General features: G+C 31.1%; 1 protein-coding gene across 1 annotated transcript in view; it reads right to left on the bottom strand.

The window, feature by feature from the left end:
• Positions 1-11,180: 11,180 nt before the first annotated feature.
• Positions 11,181-15,486, bottom strand: part of LOC134687564 (uncharacterized) — a 40,997-nt gene continuing 36,691 nt past the window's right edge. Inside the window, exons 12-15 of the mRNA XM_063547959.1 lie at positions 14,263-14,467; positions 13,435-13,559; positions 12,890-12,989; positions 11,181-12,044 (exon numbers count right to left, since the gene is read on the bottom strand). Of these exons, the coding sequence (XP_063404029.1) occupies positions 11,716-12,044; positions 12,890-12,989; positions 13,435-13,559; positions 14,263-14,467 (759 nt within the window). The 3' untranslated portion in view covers positions 11,181-11,715. The remainder of the gene's footprint in view (positions 12,045-12,889; positions 12,990-13,434; positions 13,560-14,262; positions 14,468-15,486) is intronic.

Raw genomic sequence — 15,486 nt, 5'->3', positions numbered from 1 at the left:
CCAAAATGTGTCGGACTAGAACATGCTCCCAAAACAACATACGGGATTTGTAAAAACTTTCATAGTAAATTAAAAAAAATAATTGTATGCAATATTGTAAACTGAAATAAAAGTTTTAATATTATTAGTCCCAACGTACTTTGAATTGCATAAATATAACTAACAATAACACAATAAATTATATTGTTACAATCGTAATTAATCGGTTCCTTACCCAGCCTTGTATTCGAGCAATTAGTCTCCAATGTAACAATATTTTTTGCATTAAAGTGCATTTCCATGTAACCGTAGCCAGTGCCTTTTATGAAAGGCTGCTGTTCTTAGTTAGAAGACAAACTGTTTTACGTGTTTAAAAGCTTATAAAAAAAGTTTGATATACAATTGATGTTAAGTTATGTTAAACACTTACAATGAAACGCTTTGGATTGCATTTTTTTTCATATCTGTTAGATACTAAATCATGAAAAATACAAAGCCATTCAAGTAATATGGGATTTAGGTCTCATAGAAAGCTGACTATTTGATTCAAAATGCATTTAAGTTTTCCCGAATCTGAATCACCACTGCATATAATGTTGTGACTACTGCATATAATGTTCCGACAACTGCATATAATGTTGTAACCAATGCATATAATGTTGTGATCATTGCATATAATGGTGTGATCATTGCATATAATGGTGTGACCATTGCATATAATGTTGTGATCATTGCATATAATGGTGTGACCATTGCATATAATGTTGTAATCATTGCATATAATGGTGTAACCACTGCATATAATGTTGTGACCATTGCATATAATGGTGTTACCACTGCATATATATTAAAAAAACTGCATATAATGTTGGCACGACTGCATATGATGTTGTGATCACTGTATATAATGATGATCATCAACATAAGGCAGTCATGGCGTTCTTTATTACTACTATAGTTGGTTAGTTTAACTGTTCTCCTAAATGATGGGCGCTAAATATCAAGGAATTGAGTCAGGACAAAAGTACTAAAGAACAAATACAGTTATAAATGGGAGTAAACTATCCAACCGAGAATGAAGTTTGTCCGTCATGACCAATAAAATCAAAATTCGCGGTTATCTTATTTTGATTAGTTGTGAAAAACAAATAGTTCTTAATAGATTATTTGAAACAATTAGCTGTTGTTAGAGATCTTTAACTGTAAGAATAATAATATGTTTAATATAACTTTAGTGAGGTTAAGAAATTGTTTTGTTTTTTTTAATGTAAAAAATCTTACTGATACCTTATTAGTGGAGCGGCGGAGAGGACAATTTTAGAAATTTAAATTACCTAAATACCTCATTGAATTTCAATAGCTCATTGGAAAGCTGAAATCGTGTACTGTTTGAAAATATGTGTCGTAAATATAAAATCTTGTACAATTATGCCGAAAATCAATGTCAAAGGTCATCACTAAAAAAAGTCTATTATTCATTTAGAGAAACAAGACCATGCTCTTTGCAAACACATGCTGCCTGGCATGCCTTTCCCCCCTTACACGAACAAATTAGATCTTGTAAAAAGTCTGATGTCATTTGTCCCTTAAAGAAAACTGGCTCTAACTTTTTATTTTGTGCAGTTTTCCAACCAAAAGCACACGGGGAGCCATTATTTTGAATGGCGTTATTTACAAAGCGCTTGGTATTTGTATTTGATGTGACATATTCACTAAGAAAATATAAAAAGGATTTTTTGTATCCCTACACTAGTCAAAAACCTCCGAACATCGTCAAACTTGACAGAAACCATGTGCATTTAAATTTTCGAACACAGACTTCAATCCGGACTGATGATTCAACTGAACTGCAAGACCACGACTAAATGAAGTCATTACGTTATTATACAATTTGACACCAGGCACTCTGCGAGAGCCGCACAGTTTCTCCGAATGTCATTGATACCGAAGAGAATGTTTCAAAAGACTTTTTTGTGAAGAAGCCAAGTAACAAAACTTATGAAACAAGGTGACAACATTGCTTCTGACATTTCCAACGATACTTCGTCACTTGCAGAATAATAATCCCCAGAGATATTTTCCATTGTTTATCTAATTATTGAGGCGGCTGCATAAAGTACATGCATCTCAGTTTTTTTCATTGGTTTTGGTGGAGCTACATGTACTTAAGTCGGCTTTTATCTCAAACATTTCTAATTCTGCCTTGATCGTCTCCATTGGAAATATCACTAGCAAACCCAATGCTAGATTTACCTTGTCCTTGTTGAGCAAAAAATACAATGGTATCCCTGAAGTTTTTCTAGAGTTTAGCCGTAAGCGTATAGGAATTACAGTACGTAGTCAGGGGCGGATCCAGGATTTCCTATTAGGTAAAATTATTGAAATATTCTTCTAAAGGGGTGCAATGTAGGTATTTCGAAATCTTGTGAGTTAAAATTAGCGAGAAATTAAAGATTCTAACAGAAACCGCCAAAGTCCACCCTGTCAACAATCTACAATCACTAGTGACTGACTAACGGATGGACGGACAGATGTAAACAATATATATGTATATATATTAATGTTCCTGTTCCGCGTAGAACTTCAAGTTATGATGACAAGGTATCCTACAAATTAGAAAAATCTACAACAATATTCTCACACCCCTTACTTACGCACTAAGATATTCATATGGCATACTATGAGTTTATAAAGCTACAGTTATAAAGCTGGAGTCCCAAAACAGAATCTGAATACCATGCGAGCATTTTATTTTGATTCTGTGTTCCTATGCAAACCAATCTACAATCAAGACGAGTGTCTGCGCTAGTTTTAATGAGACTGACAACTTGTCTAGTTGATAAAATAAAAATCAAATCAAACACACCTCAAAACCAAACCAACCCTACAATGATATTCACTTTTCCCGTTAAATTCAACAAAAACTAATAAACAACGAAACCAAACAACGTACGGGGCGCCGAATGGGACTCTTGTGGTTTTGTACTCAAAATTCAATTTTGTACGGACAAAAGAGACTTTTGTTCAACAAAAATGAGTTCAGTTTAACAAAATTTGTATCATACTACTAATTTAAAATTTTGTCATACAAAATTATCTATCAGCGGACAAAAGTCACTTTTGTCATGACAAAATTCATTTTTGTTACACAGAATTGAATTTTGTTACCTAATTTGAAAATTGGGCGACAAAAGTGAATTTTGTATTCAAATTAGTTAAGTTTGGTTTCTGTGAACTAATTTGCATACAAAATCGACTTTTGTTACACAAAATTGACTTTTGTTACACAAAATTGACTTTTGTTACACAAAATTGACTTTTGTTACACAAAATTAACTTTTGTTACACAAAATTGACTTTTGTTACACAAAATTGACTTTTGACTCAACAAAATTGACAAAATTGACTTTTGTCTCAACAAAATTGACAAAATTGACTTTTGTGAGACAAAATTGACCAATGTGAGACAAAATTGACCAATGTGTGACAAAATTGACTTTTGTCTCAACAAAATTGAATTTTGTCTCAACAAAATTGAATTTTGTCTCAACAAAATTGACAAAATTGAATTTTGTCTCAACAAAATTGATTTTTGTCTCACGAAAGTCAATTTTGTCTCATAAAAGTCAATTTTGTTGTTACAAAATTGAATTTTGTCGTCACAAAAATGAATTTTGTCGTCACAAAATTGACTTTTGTCTCAACAAAATTGACAAAATTCACTTTTGTCTCATCAAAATTAACAAAATTGAATTTTGTCTCACAAAAGTTAATTTTGTCTAACAAAATTGAATCTTACCTCACACAATTGACTTTTGTGATTTAATTTCCATATCAGGTAACAAAAGTCAGTTTTGTATGCAAATATGTTTATATTTGCATACCTTTTAGACAAAATTGACTTTTGTCATGACAAATATGAATTTTGTCTACAAAAATGAATTTTGTAATGACAAAAATGAATTTTGTCTACACAAATGAATTTTGTCATCACAAAATTGAAGTTCTCACAAAACAAGTCTGTAGCACATAGTTTTGTAAGACAAAAATGATTTTGTTATGACAAAATTGAATTTTGTACAAAACCATAAGAGTCCCATTCGGCGCCCCGTACAACGAAGTTAATCACAAGGCTTCGAAAAATACAAAATGAACAATAAATATGCTTGAAAACGACTTCAATCTCGAAAAATTGCTGGAAAAAAAGTTAGAATACTTATATTTGAATACTTGATAAAAAAAATCCTGGTATAAACATTTTTTATTTTGAATTTTGAGTGTAACACGGATCGTTCGAATGCATTTAATATGACATCATATATTGAAAGTGTTTAAATTCAAATTTTAATTTGATTTCAAATCGGGCACTTGCTGACCAAAATCCTCCTCTGTTACGTAAAATGATTGTTCTGTTGATTTACGACATTAGCAACTGCGAGAAAATTACAACAGTACTACGACAACGTTGGAGAATACAAATTACGACATATCGTATGCATGTCGTATATTTACGATAAATAATTACGATACGACATGTTGTATCGTATCTTTAGTGAATAAGTGCAAAAGTATGAATAATTCTTAATAATAAGGATGTTCTTATCCCAGGCAGAAAACCGTAGTCCTATTAGGCACAACTTTTTGGAACTTTTGGTCCTTAACGCTCTTCAACTTTGCGCTTGTTTTGGCTTTTAAACTTTATGATCTGAGTGAGACTGGTTAGTCATAAGTGGACGAAACGAGCGTCTGACGTATCAAATTATAAATCTGGTACCTTTTGATAGCTATTATTCGTGTTTCTTTCTTTGTGCTATATGTTCTCCCATTTATTTGTATTGTGGTCATGTCATGAAATGTTGACATTTTAATTTAATATTAAACATTGACATTAAAGTGAGAGGTTTGGCTAGCAACAAAACCAGGTTCAAGCCACCCTTTTTTTTCTAAAAATGTTCTGTAATAAGTCAGGAAAATTGCCATTGTTATTTTATATTTCGTTTCTGTGTGTGTTCCATTTCAGTGTTGTGTTTCTGTTGTGTCGTAGTTCTCCTCTTATATTTGATGTATTTCCCTCAGTTTTAGTTTGTAACCAGTATTCTTTTTCTCAAATCGATTTATAAATTTCAAACAGCGGTATACTACTGTTGCCTTTATTTGCCTCTCTCTAATTCATGATTGTAGATTTCTGAGAGATGAATGTAAAATTTAACCAAAAACCAAACATTGGATGACCTGTAACTTTTTTAAAACTCCTACGTCATTTGGTCTTAAGTCAAGAGTTTTTCTCATTGACATTTATGCCATATATTGTAAATTTTATAAATAAAACCTTAATCTAGAGCCATGAAAATATTTGCATTCATCCTCACTAAACAAATACGTTTGACGATATGAAACTCAAGATAACAAGTAGATTGCACAGTTTCTAAATATATATATCAACTGTAAATTTTCATTGGGGGAAATAACAGAGGACATCTTTCTTCAAATTAATTAATTTCATGAACATTTACCATGGCAGTAATTGGGCTTTAACTGCATCAATGGAAGGAAATTCTGATATTAATTGAATCATCTTATCCACTGACAAAATTTGATACTTGCGTTTGATTTGTGAATTTTAAAAAAACGGATGAAGATCTTTAATATACTACAGTAAATACATGTATCAATTAACAGGGGCATTGCAATCATATTCTGCTCAATAAACCAGCTTATTTCTTTAAGGTCAGTTGTGTTTTTGCCTGTTTTTAAAAGCAACAAACAATCTAAGTAGACTACTGTATCACTAGCCTGTCAAGGACTATAACTCTGCACAGAATCATTAGACATGACTAAAATTCGAACTTGATCTGTAACTTGTCAAGATTAAACATTGCATCAAACATCAAATCAATATTATCAAGCACTAAAATAAAGTGTGAAAAAATGATTTGCTGACTAATGGACAGACAGACAGATTGGAAGGAGTGCAAACTTAAAGTCTCCTTCGACTTTGTCTGTAGGGTACTAATAATTCTGCAATACATTCTTCTGTCATTTCCTGAATGAATATTGCCAGATAAATAAAGAACCCATGTATTGCATTCAACCATACCATTCGATGGTAGAAAAAAATCAGATTGAAGTCAACAGCATTGGCCATTAAATATGACAATTTTGTCTATTTCACTCTTCTATATATTTTGAATGCTGCCATATAAACTGGTAAACAATTAAAAGAAGGCTGTTCAAGTTTGATTTCAAGTAATTGAATATTTCAATGATCATAGCTGTTTAAAGGATCATCATCATGGACATTAAAATTACAACAGTAGTCCATTCTGTATCTTTAGTATTACAAAAATAACAAAGATATCAAACTCTAGAATTTTTATTAGATGCATGAGATAGTCACACAAGGCAGAACATTGTATTTCTGTTGGTTTTGCTATGAAATATCTCCAATATGTATCTCAAATGTATTTAGAAAATCATTGGAAATAAATCAACAAAAATTTATACAAATATATGATTTATTGATTGTCTTATCCACAATAACCTAATGAAAATATTTCATGTATATCTAGGATACATAATAAATAAATTTGGTGTATTTACTGTCTTCTGATTGGTTGAAAGTATTAGTTTTATTTTCAATGTTGTCAATTTATATGGCGACACGCCCACTCTGACTTTGTGTATTCATACGCCAACATGTGTGTATGTTGTTATTGTTAAAATAAAAAGTTCTTTGAGCTTTATTTTTGATAGAAATTTATTTATAATGAACGGCAATAATTTATTTTGAATTTATTGACCCATAAAATTAATTTTTGACTCTTCACATTTTACATAATCCGCTTCGGGGATTATTCAATGTGAAGAGTCAAAAATTAATTTTATGGTTCAATAAATTCAAAATAAATAATAGCCATTCATAAATTCAATAAATAACAAAAGTACGTAATTTTGATGGTCACTGGTAAATCCTTATTAGGGATAGGGACTAAATTTGTAATACTTGCAACAAGCCATACACTGATCTCTGTTGCAGTAAGAGTTTTAGTTTACACCGAAGAATAAACTTTTCTCAATTTTATATACATTCCTGACAGCTAACATTTTTTCTATAGTTATCAATGCAGTCACAAATATAGTACAAATTCATTAAACTGTACAAATAAATAGTAAATACAAACAAAAAAAATACAAAAAATACAAAATGTAAACAAATATATCACAGATTTTAAAATAAATTGATAAAAATTATATATAAACATAATATCATAAATAATCAAACAATTATATATAAACCCTATAATATAAATAATTAAACAACTATATATAAACACATTATCATAAATAATTAAACAATTATATATAAACATTGTACTATAAATGAAAAAAACTTTTTATAGCACTATGAACATTTCCAAACAATAATATTTAAAAGATTTTTCAGAAATGTCCCCTTTTAATTCATCAAAACAATCCACATAATTTACAAAGTGTTGGTCTTCATGAAAAAATAACCCAACAATCAAATATTGAATTTTGTGCAGCCTACTTACACATTTATAAATCACAAATTCCTGCAGAAAATAAGTAATTTTGCCATTTTCAGAACTAGAATTCATTTTTTATTCTTTCTTTAATAAATTCAAATTTTCCAATTTCATTACCAAAAGCAGTTATTTTGATTATAGAAGGGAGCAAAGTCTTTAAAACCTTCTATGACTTTTCAATCAGTTGCGTTATGACACAATTAAATTAGGTAAAAATAAAATGTGAAATTTTATTTCTATAAATATATTGTATATTGTTATTTGTAATTGTGAAAATGATAACAATAAATCTTTACTGGATGAAGACATTTTTTTTTAATCAATATTATTTTTTTATTATAATTATGAATTGATAAATAGTAAAATTGAACCAGATGCTCCGCAGGGCGTAGCTTTATACGACCGCAGAGGTTGAACCCTGAACGGTTGGGGCAAGTATTGACACAACATTCAAGCTGGATTCCGCTCTAAATTTGGATTGTGATTAAATAGTTGACACAGCATAGGTTTCTGACACAGAATGAATGTATTCAAATGAACTTAAAATTTTTGTTTTCTCTAAGAGCAATTCACTATGCTGTTGAATATTAATCCTCTCAAAAAAATGTTTGAAGAAATTTTCTTTTTCTTTATGAAATTTCAAATGAGAAAAATTGAACCCAATTTTTTAATCACATCCCCCTTTCCCTTATTCCAAAACTAACTTCAATTAAAATATTCTAATGGAGTTTGCAACAATTACTACTCATTTAAATACATCATAAAATATTAAGATGTAAAAAAACTGCTTGTTATCACTGAATGGTAAAGATTATTTAAATTTATCAGTTGGTAGTAAAAAGTGAATATACATTGTATATTGTATATAACAAAGATTTAAGTTGATTCTGGACAAAGAAAGATAACTCCAATTAAAAAAAATTCTTGCAGATATTTCTTGCTTACTATACTGGACAAAGAAAGATAACTCTTAATTAAAAAAAAATTTGCAATTTCACAATATTGTGAAATTAGATATTTCTTGCCATTGCACAATACTGTGCGCAATTGAAAAGACTTGCTATTGCACAATACTTAATATAATAATTTTAGATCCTGATTTGGACCAACTTGAAAACTGGGCCCATAATCAAAAATCTAAGTACATGTTTAGATTCAGCATATCAAAGAGGCCCAAGAATTTAATTTTTGTTAAAATCAAACTTAGTTTAATTTTGGACCCTTTGCACTTTAATTTAGACCAATTTTAAAACTGGACCAAAAATTAAGAATCTACATACACAGTTAGATTTGGCATATCAAAGAACCCCAATTATTCAATTTTTGATGAAATCAAACTATGTTTAATTTTGGACCTCGATTTGGGCCAACTTGAAAACTGGGCCAATAATCAAAAATCTAAGTACATTTTTAGATTCAGCATATCAAAGAACCCCAAGGTTTCAATTTTTGTTAAAATCAAACTAAGTTTAATTTTGGACCCTTTGGACCTTAATGTAGACCAATTTGAAAATGGGACCAAAAATTAAGAACCTACATACACAGTTAGATTCGGCATATTAAAGAACCCCAATTATTCAATTTTGATGAAATCAAACAAAGTTTAATTTTGGACCCTTTGGGCCCCTTTTTCCTTAACTGTTGGGACCAAAACTCCCAAAATCAATACCAACCTTCCTTATGTGGCCATAAACATTGTGTTTAAATTTCATTGATTTCTATTTACTTTAACTAAAGTTATTGTGCGAAAACTAAGAATAATGCTTATTTGGGCCCTTTTTTGGCCCCTAATTCCTAAACTGTTGAAACCAAAACTCCCAAAATCAATCCCAACCTTTCTTTTGTGGTCATCAACCTTGTGTCGAAATTTCATAGATTTCTATTAACTTAAACTAAAGTTATAGTGCGAAAACCAAGAAATTGCTTATTTGGGCCCTTTTTGGCCCCTAATTCCTAAAATGTTGGGACCAAAACTCCCAAAATCAATACCAGGCTTCCTTTTATGGTCATAAACCTTGTGTTAAAATTTCATAGATTTCTATTCACTTTTACTAAAGTTAGAGTGCGAAAACTAAAAGTATTCGGACGACGACGACGACTGACGACGACGACGACGACGAAGAGGTTGAACCCTGAACGGTTGGGGCAAGTATTGACACAACATTCAAGCTGGATTCCGCTCTAAATTTGGATTGTGATTAAATAGTTGACACAGCATAGGTTTCTGACACAGAATGAATGTATTCAAATGAACTTAAAATTTTTGTTTTCTCTAAGAGCAATTCACTATGCTGTTGAATATTAATCCTCTCAAAAAAATGTTTGAAGAAATTTTCTTTTTATTTATGAAATTTCAAATGAGAAAAATTGAACCCAATTTTTTAATCACATCCCCCTTTCCCTTATTCCAAAACTAACTTCAATTAAAATATTCTAATGGAGTTTGCAACAATTACTACTCATTTAAATACATCATAAAATATTAAGATGTAAAAAAACTGCTTGTTATCACTGAATGGTAAAGATTATTTAAATTTATCAGTTGGTAGTAAAAAGTGAATATACATTGTATATTGTATATAACAAAGATTTAAGTTGATTCTGGACAAAGAAAGATAACTCCAATTAAAAAAAATTCTTGCAGATATTTCTTGCTTACTATACTGGACAAAGAAAGATAACTCTTAATTAAAAAAAAATTTGCAATTTCACAATATTGTGAAATTAGATATTTCTTGCCATTGCACAATACTGTGCGCAATTGAAAAGACTTGCTATTGCACAATACTTAATATAATAATTTTAGATCCTGATTTGGACCAACTTGAAAACTGGGCCCATAATCAAAAATCTAAGTACATGTTTAGATTCAGCATATCAAAGAGGCCCAAGAATTTAATTTTTGTTAAAATCAAACTTAGTTTAATTTTGGACCCTTTGCACTTTAATTTAGACCAATTTTAAAACTGGACCAAAAATTAAGAACCTACATACACAGTTAGATTCGGCATATTAAAGAACCCCAATTATTCAATTTTGATGAAATCAAACAAAGTTTAATTTTGGACCCTTTGGGCCCCTTTTTCCTTAACTGTTGGGACCAAAACTCCCAAAATCAATACCAACCTTCCTTATGTGGCCATAAACATTGTGTTTAAATTTCATTGATTTCTATTTACTTTAACTAAAGTTATTGTGCGAAAACTAAGAATAATGCTTATTTGGGCCCTTTTTTGGCACCTAATTCCTAAACTGTTGAAACCAAAACTCCCAAAATCAATCCCAACCTTTCTTTTGTGGTCATCAACCTTGTGTCGAAATTTCATAGATTTCTATTAACTTAAACTAAAGTTATAGTGCGAAAACCAAGAAATTGCTTATTTGGGCCCTTTTTGGCCCCTAATTCCTAAAATGTTGGGACCAAAACTCCCAAAATCAATACCAGGCTTCCTTTTATGGTCATAAACCTTGTGTTAAAATTTCATAGATTTCTATTCACTTTTACTAAAGTTAGAGTGCGAAAACTAAAAGTATTCGGACGACGACGTCGACGACGACGACGACTGACGACGACGACGACGACGACGACGACGACGCCAACGTGATAGCAATATACGACGAAAATTTTTTCAAAATTTGCGGTCGTATAAAAATTATATCATTTAACCAATATCTGCAACATATTTTTCATTTTGATCATTAACATTAAGTGTATTCTACAATCAGATATACAACAACAGCAGTGTTTTACTACTTCTTCGGGACAATATCACCTGAACTAATTATCACATTATTGTTATCACTAAATTGTAAATAGATAAGGAAATACAAATGTGTAGCCTCATGTAAAACAAAATATCAATCTCATTATAATAAATAATCTATTAAATGTTATTAAAGTTGTATATTTGATCCCTGATTGTAAATGATATGATGAAAATAAATTCTCACAGTTAACAATTGTTATGCCTTACAGGATAAAGACGATGCAGGTACAACCCCAATTCTATCCTATTGCATCAATTTTTATTTTGTTTTGCATAACCATTTTCAATCAATGACAGAAGATCAGTATTAAAGATGTGACTAGGCAACATCTAAGATCTTGGCTGCTACCTCACCCCAGGAGAGAGATGTTATAAATTGACACCTATAATCATGGCTGCTACCTCACCCCAAGAAAGATACGTTACTGTGCAACACCTAACATCTTGGCTGCTACCTCACCCCAGGAGTGACCTAACTCCAGCATACTTGATGTCAATTTATGCTCTTCCTCTTTCTGCTGATAAAAATTGACAGTTTTTATCATACGACTATGTTTAGGAAAATTTTCATCGTCAACTTGCTGTCTACCACCCTCAGTACTTTCTGACAGCCATTTTGTCAGCTCTTTTTGCCAAAAGTTATTGCCTTTAACATGACTTGGAACCCAGTCTGGAGACTCCAATTGTATAATAACCAGCAGGGCAATACAGGTTGCCAGTAATGTCGTAATCTCATCCTGTACTTTTAATGCTGTAATAGAATATTGATACCTTTAATTAAAATTTGATTGTTTCAATTTATGTCATCACTCTAATTTCCATATGTTCTATGTTTTGTATACTGTTATTTGTCCTTTTTACTTTTTTTTCCACGGCATTGTCAAATTAATTTTTTACTTTGTGAGTTGAAATGTTTCTTTGGTATCTTTTGCCACGTCAAATACTTATAGTCAAGATTTTGCATTAGTTTGCGACTTAACCATATTCATTTGCATTTTATTACTGCAAACTTTAATGCTAGTTTAAAAATCAAATCCTGATTCTGCTAAATGACTAAAGCATGAAATGTATAAAATATCAGGGTAAAAACCCAAAATTGAACCTTTTCCTTAATTAGTGTAAAAACAGAATTTTCATGGAGGATATAATTTTGTTTATTTTATTTAAAATATTAACCTTCATAAAATATCACTTCCATTTAATGGAACCCATGAAATTAAATCCTCATGAAATCTTACTTAGAGACAAAACCACAAAATTTTGATCTCATGAAAATAAATGTTTCTTTAGTATTAATTGAAACTTAATATTCAAAAGACTACTCAACGGGTTTTATCTGTTTGAAATAATGTTCCTAAGTTCATACTTAATGTAAGTACAGTGTAACCTGTCTTATCCAACACCAGAGTATTCTGACACGCTGCTCAATCCAACATTTTTTTTCTGGTCCCCTAGTGTGTAGAATTACACAGGTTACACTGTAATATAAACATATTGAAGGCCTATAGTTGTTACTGTCTGTGTCATTTGGTCTCTTGTGGACAGTTGTCTCATTGGCAATCATACCACATCTTCTTTTTTATATGAAACACCTACCTAAAGACTTAATGCCAGCCTCTTTAAGAATATTCATACAGACATTATAATCAATTCCCAGTAGATTGCACAACCTTTCTGTCAAACACCAGCTACCATCCTGTAATTATATATTATCACATTGTTAGGGATGAAATACTATTTTTCGTGGTATAGCTTGCTTACAACTTTCTTAAAGCTCCGAATTGTAGTTCCTGAGAAAAAGTCTGACAAAAATTTCATATGAAGCAAGCTAAGGATCTGACCCATGAGAGCCTTTTTTATAGAGGCAACCATAGCCAATTGATCTCCATGGGATTAAAATGTGCCACTGATGATACATTTGCATACCATAAAGTATCGACTTATAATAAAGAACTTCTCTCCAACAAACCAGTCACAAACTTTATAAATTGTTGATGTTGCAGACATTTTGATGCTGAAAGGAGTGTGCCTAAATTGCTGTCATTAGTTGAAATTCTTTCAGTGACTAACTATCATGGTAACACCTACTTACTGATTTTAAATTATTTTTAAATTAAATTATGACTTTTCTAACAAATTACCTCCCCTTGTAATTCGAACAGTTTATCCAGATTATGTTTGTCCACTAAACAATGTTGTGTCCTGATCGGTTTAATTATTGATCCTATACCAAAGTCACTAAGGCTCTTTGTTGGTTCAACTTGACCTGAAAAATTCAAATCAAATTATCATAAATCAGAATATGTAGGTATGATTGTTCATGAGACAACTCCCGATGAAAGTAGCTTGAATAATGTTTTGATATTTTGACATTGAAAGATATATATAGAAGTCATTAACTATGATAATACTGTGATGAAGGTAGCAAGAAAACTTAGCTGAACCCATCTTAATACCTATCAATTTTGTACAGGACCTTATTCTATATTACAGATATAATGATTATATGGGCTTTGCTCATTGTTGAAGGCCGTACGGTGACCATAGTTGTTAATGTCTGTGTAATTTTGGTCTTTTGTGGATAGTTGTCTCATTGGCAATCATACCTCATCTTCTTTTTTATATGGCATCTTATCATAATATAAAATATTACATGTACAGGTATTTGAAAATTTTAGTCAAATAATTTTGTTCTTAATTTTAATGTTAAGAAACAATTAATCAACCACAAAAAAGAAAAAAACCATATATATTTGTTTTCAAAAAGACAACACTAATTCAAAATCAGTGCAAAGAGAATCGGACAATATTGCATAAAACAAATGAGGGGGGATAGGACCTTTATCTGGACTCCGGGATTGGATGTTTCAGGACCTCAGGATTTCATGTTTAAGCTTGGGATTTCGGGATCATGACCCCTCCTATCCCCCCTCACAAATGCTGCAACTAATGAAAAATAGGGTATATACCTGTTGATGCAGAATGGTAAGATAAAATATCACCAACACTATCATCTCTGTAGTAAGCTATATCTGCCTCTCTAACACCCCTGTCCTTAAAGATGTAATCTCCAACTGATTTGACTTTATCCACTACATATCTAGTACTATCCCCAATTGATGAAAAGTAACTTGTTGACTTCTTTTTGCCAGCTGTCTTATAAAAACTTTGCACCTGAATCAAAATTGAAATAGGTTAGATGAATATCATATATAAGATTTATATATCTAACTTGGCAAAATGCTAAGGGATCTTCTAATGGAAAACATTATATTTATGGTAGGAAATGTCATGAGACCTTTGGGCCAGGTGAGATAACTAGAGGCTCTAAATAGCCTGTGTTGCTCACCTTGGCCTATGTGCATATTAAACAATGGACACAGATGGATTTATGACAAATTTGTGTTTTGGTGATGGTGATGTGTTTGAAGTTCTTACTTTATTGAATGTTCTTGCTACTTACAATTATATCTATAATGAACTTAGCCCATTAGTAACAGAGGAAATTATTTGGTAAAAATTTAGAAAAAATTACCAAATCAATGAAAATTGTTAATAATTTACTTTAAAGGGCAATTACTCCTTAAGGGGTCAACTGACCATTTTGGTCATTTGACTTATTTGTAGTTCTTACTTTGCTGAACATTATTGCTGTTTACAGTTTATCTCTATCTATAATAGTATTCATGATAATAATCTAAAACAGCAAAATTTCTTTAAAAATCACCAAATTGGGGGCAGCAACCCAACAACCAGTTGTCCAATTCATCTGAAAATTAAAGAGCAGATAGATCTTCACATGATAAACAATTTAACCACATGTCAGATTTGCTATAAATGCTTTGGTTTCAGAGTTATAAGCCAAAATCTACATTTTACCCCTATGTTCTGTTTTTAGCCATGGCGGCTATCTTGGTTGGTTGGCCGGGTCAACGGACACATTTTTAAAACTAGATACCCCAATAATGATTGTGGTCAAGTTTGGTTAAATTTGGCCTAGTAGTTTCAGAGGAGAAGATTTTTGTAAAAGTTAAAGATGACAGACACAGGACAACGACAGACGCCAAGTGATGAGAAAAGTTAACTTGGCCCTTTGGGGCAGGTGAGCTAAAAATGAGTATTTAAATCATAAATTAAATCTGAAAATTATTTAATTTACTTTTGGCATCACTCAAAAATCACTTTATAATTAT

The sequence above is a fragment of the Mytilus trossulus genome, chromosome 10 (assembly GCF_036588685.1).
Source record: "Mytilus trossulus isolate FHL-02 chromosome 10, PNRI_Mtr1.1.1.hap1, whole genome shotgun sequence".
NCBI classification, from domain to species: domain Eukaryota; kingdom Metazoa; phylum Mollusca; class Bivalvia; order Mytilida; family Mytilidae; genus Mytilus; species Mytilus trossulus.
The sequence above is the reverse complement of the archived record's forward strand: the minus strand, read 5'-3'. Positions and strand labels throughout refer to the sequence as shown.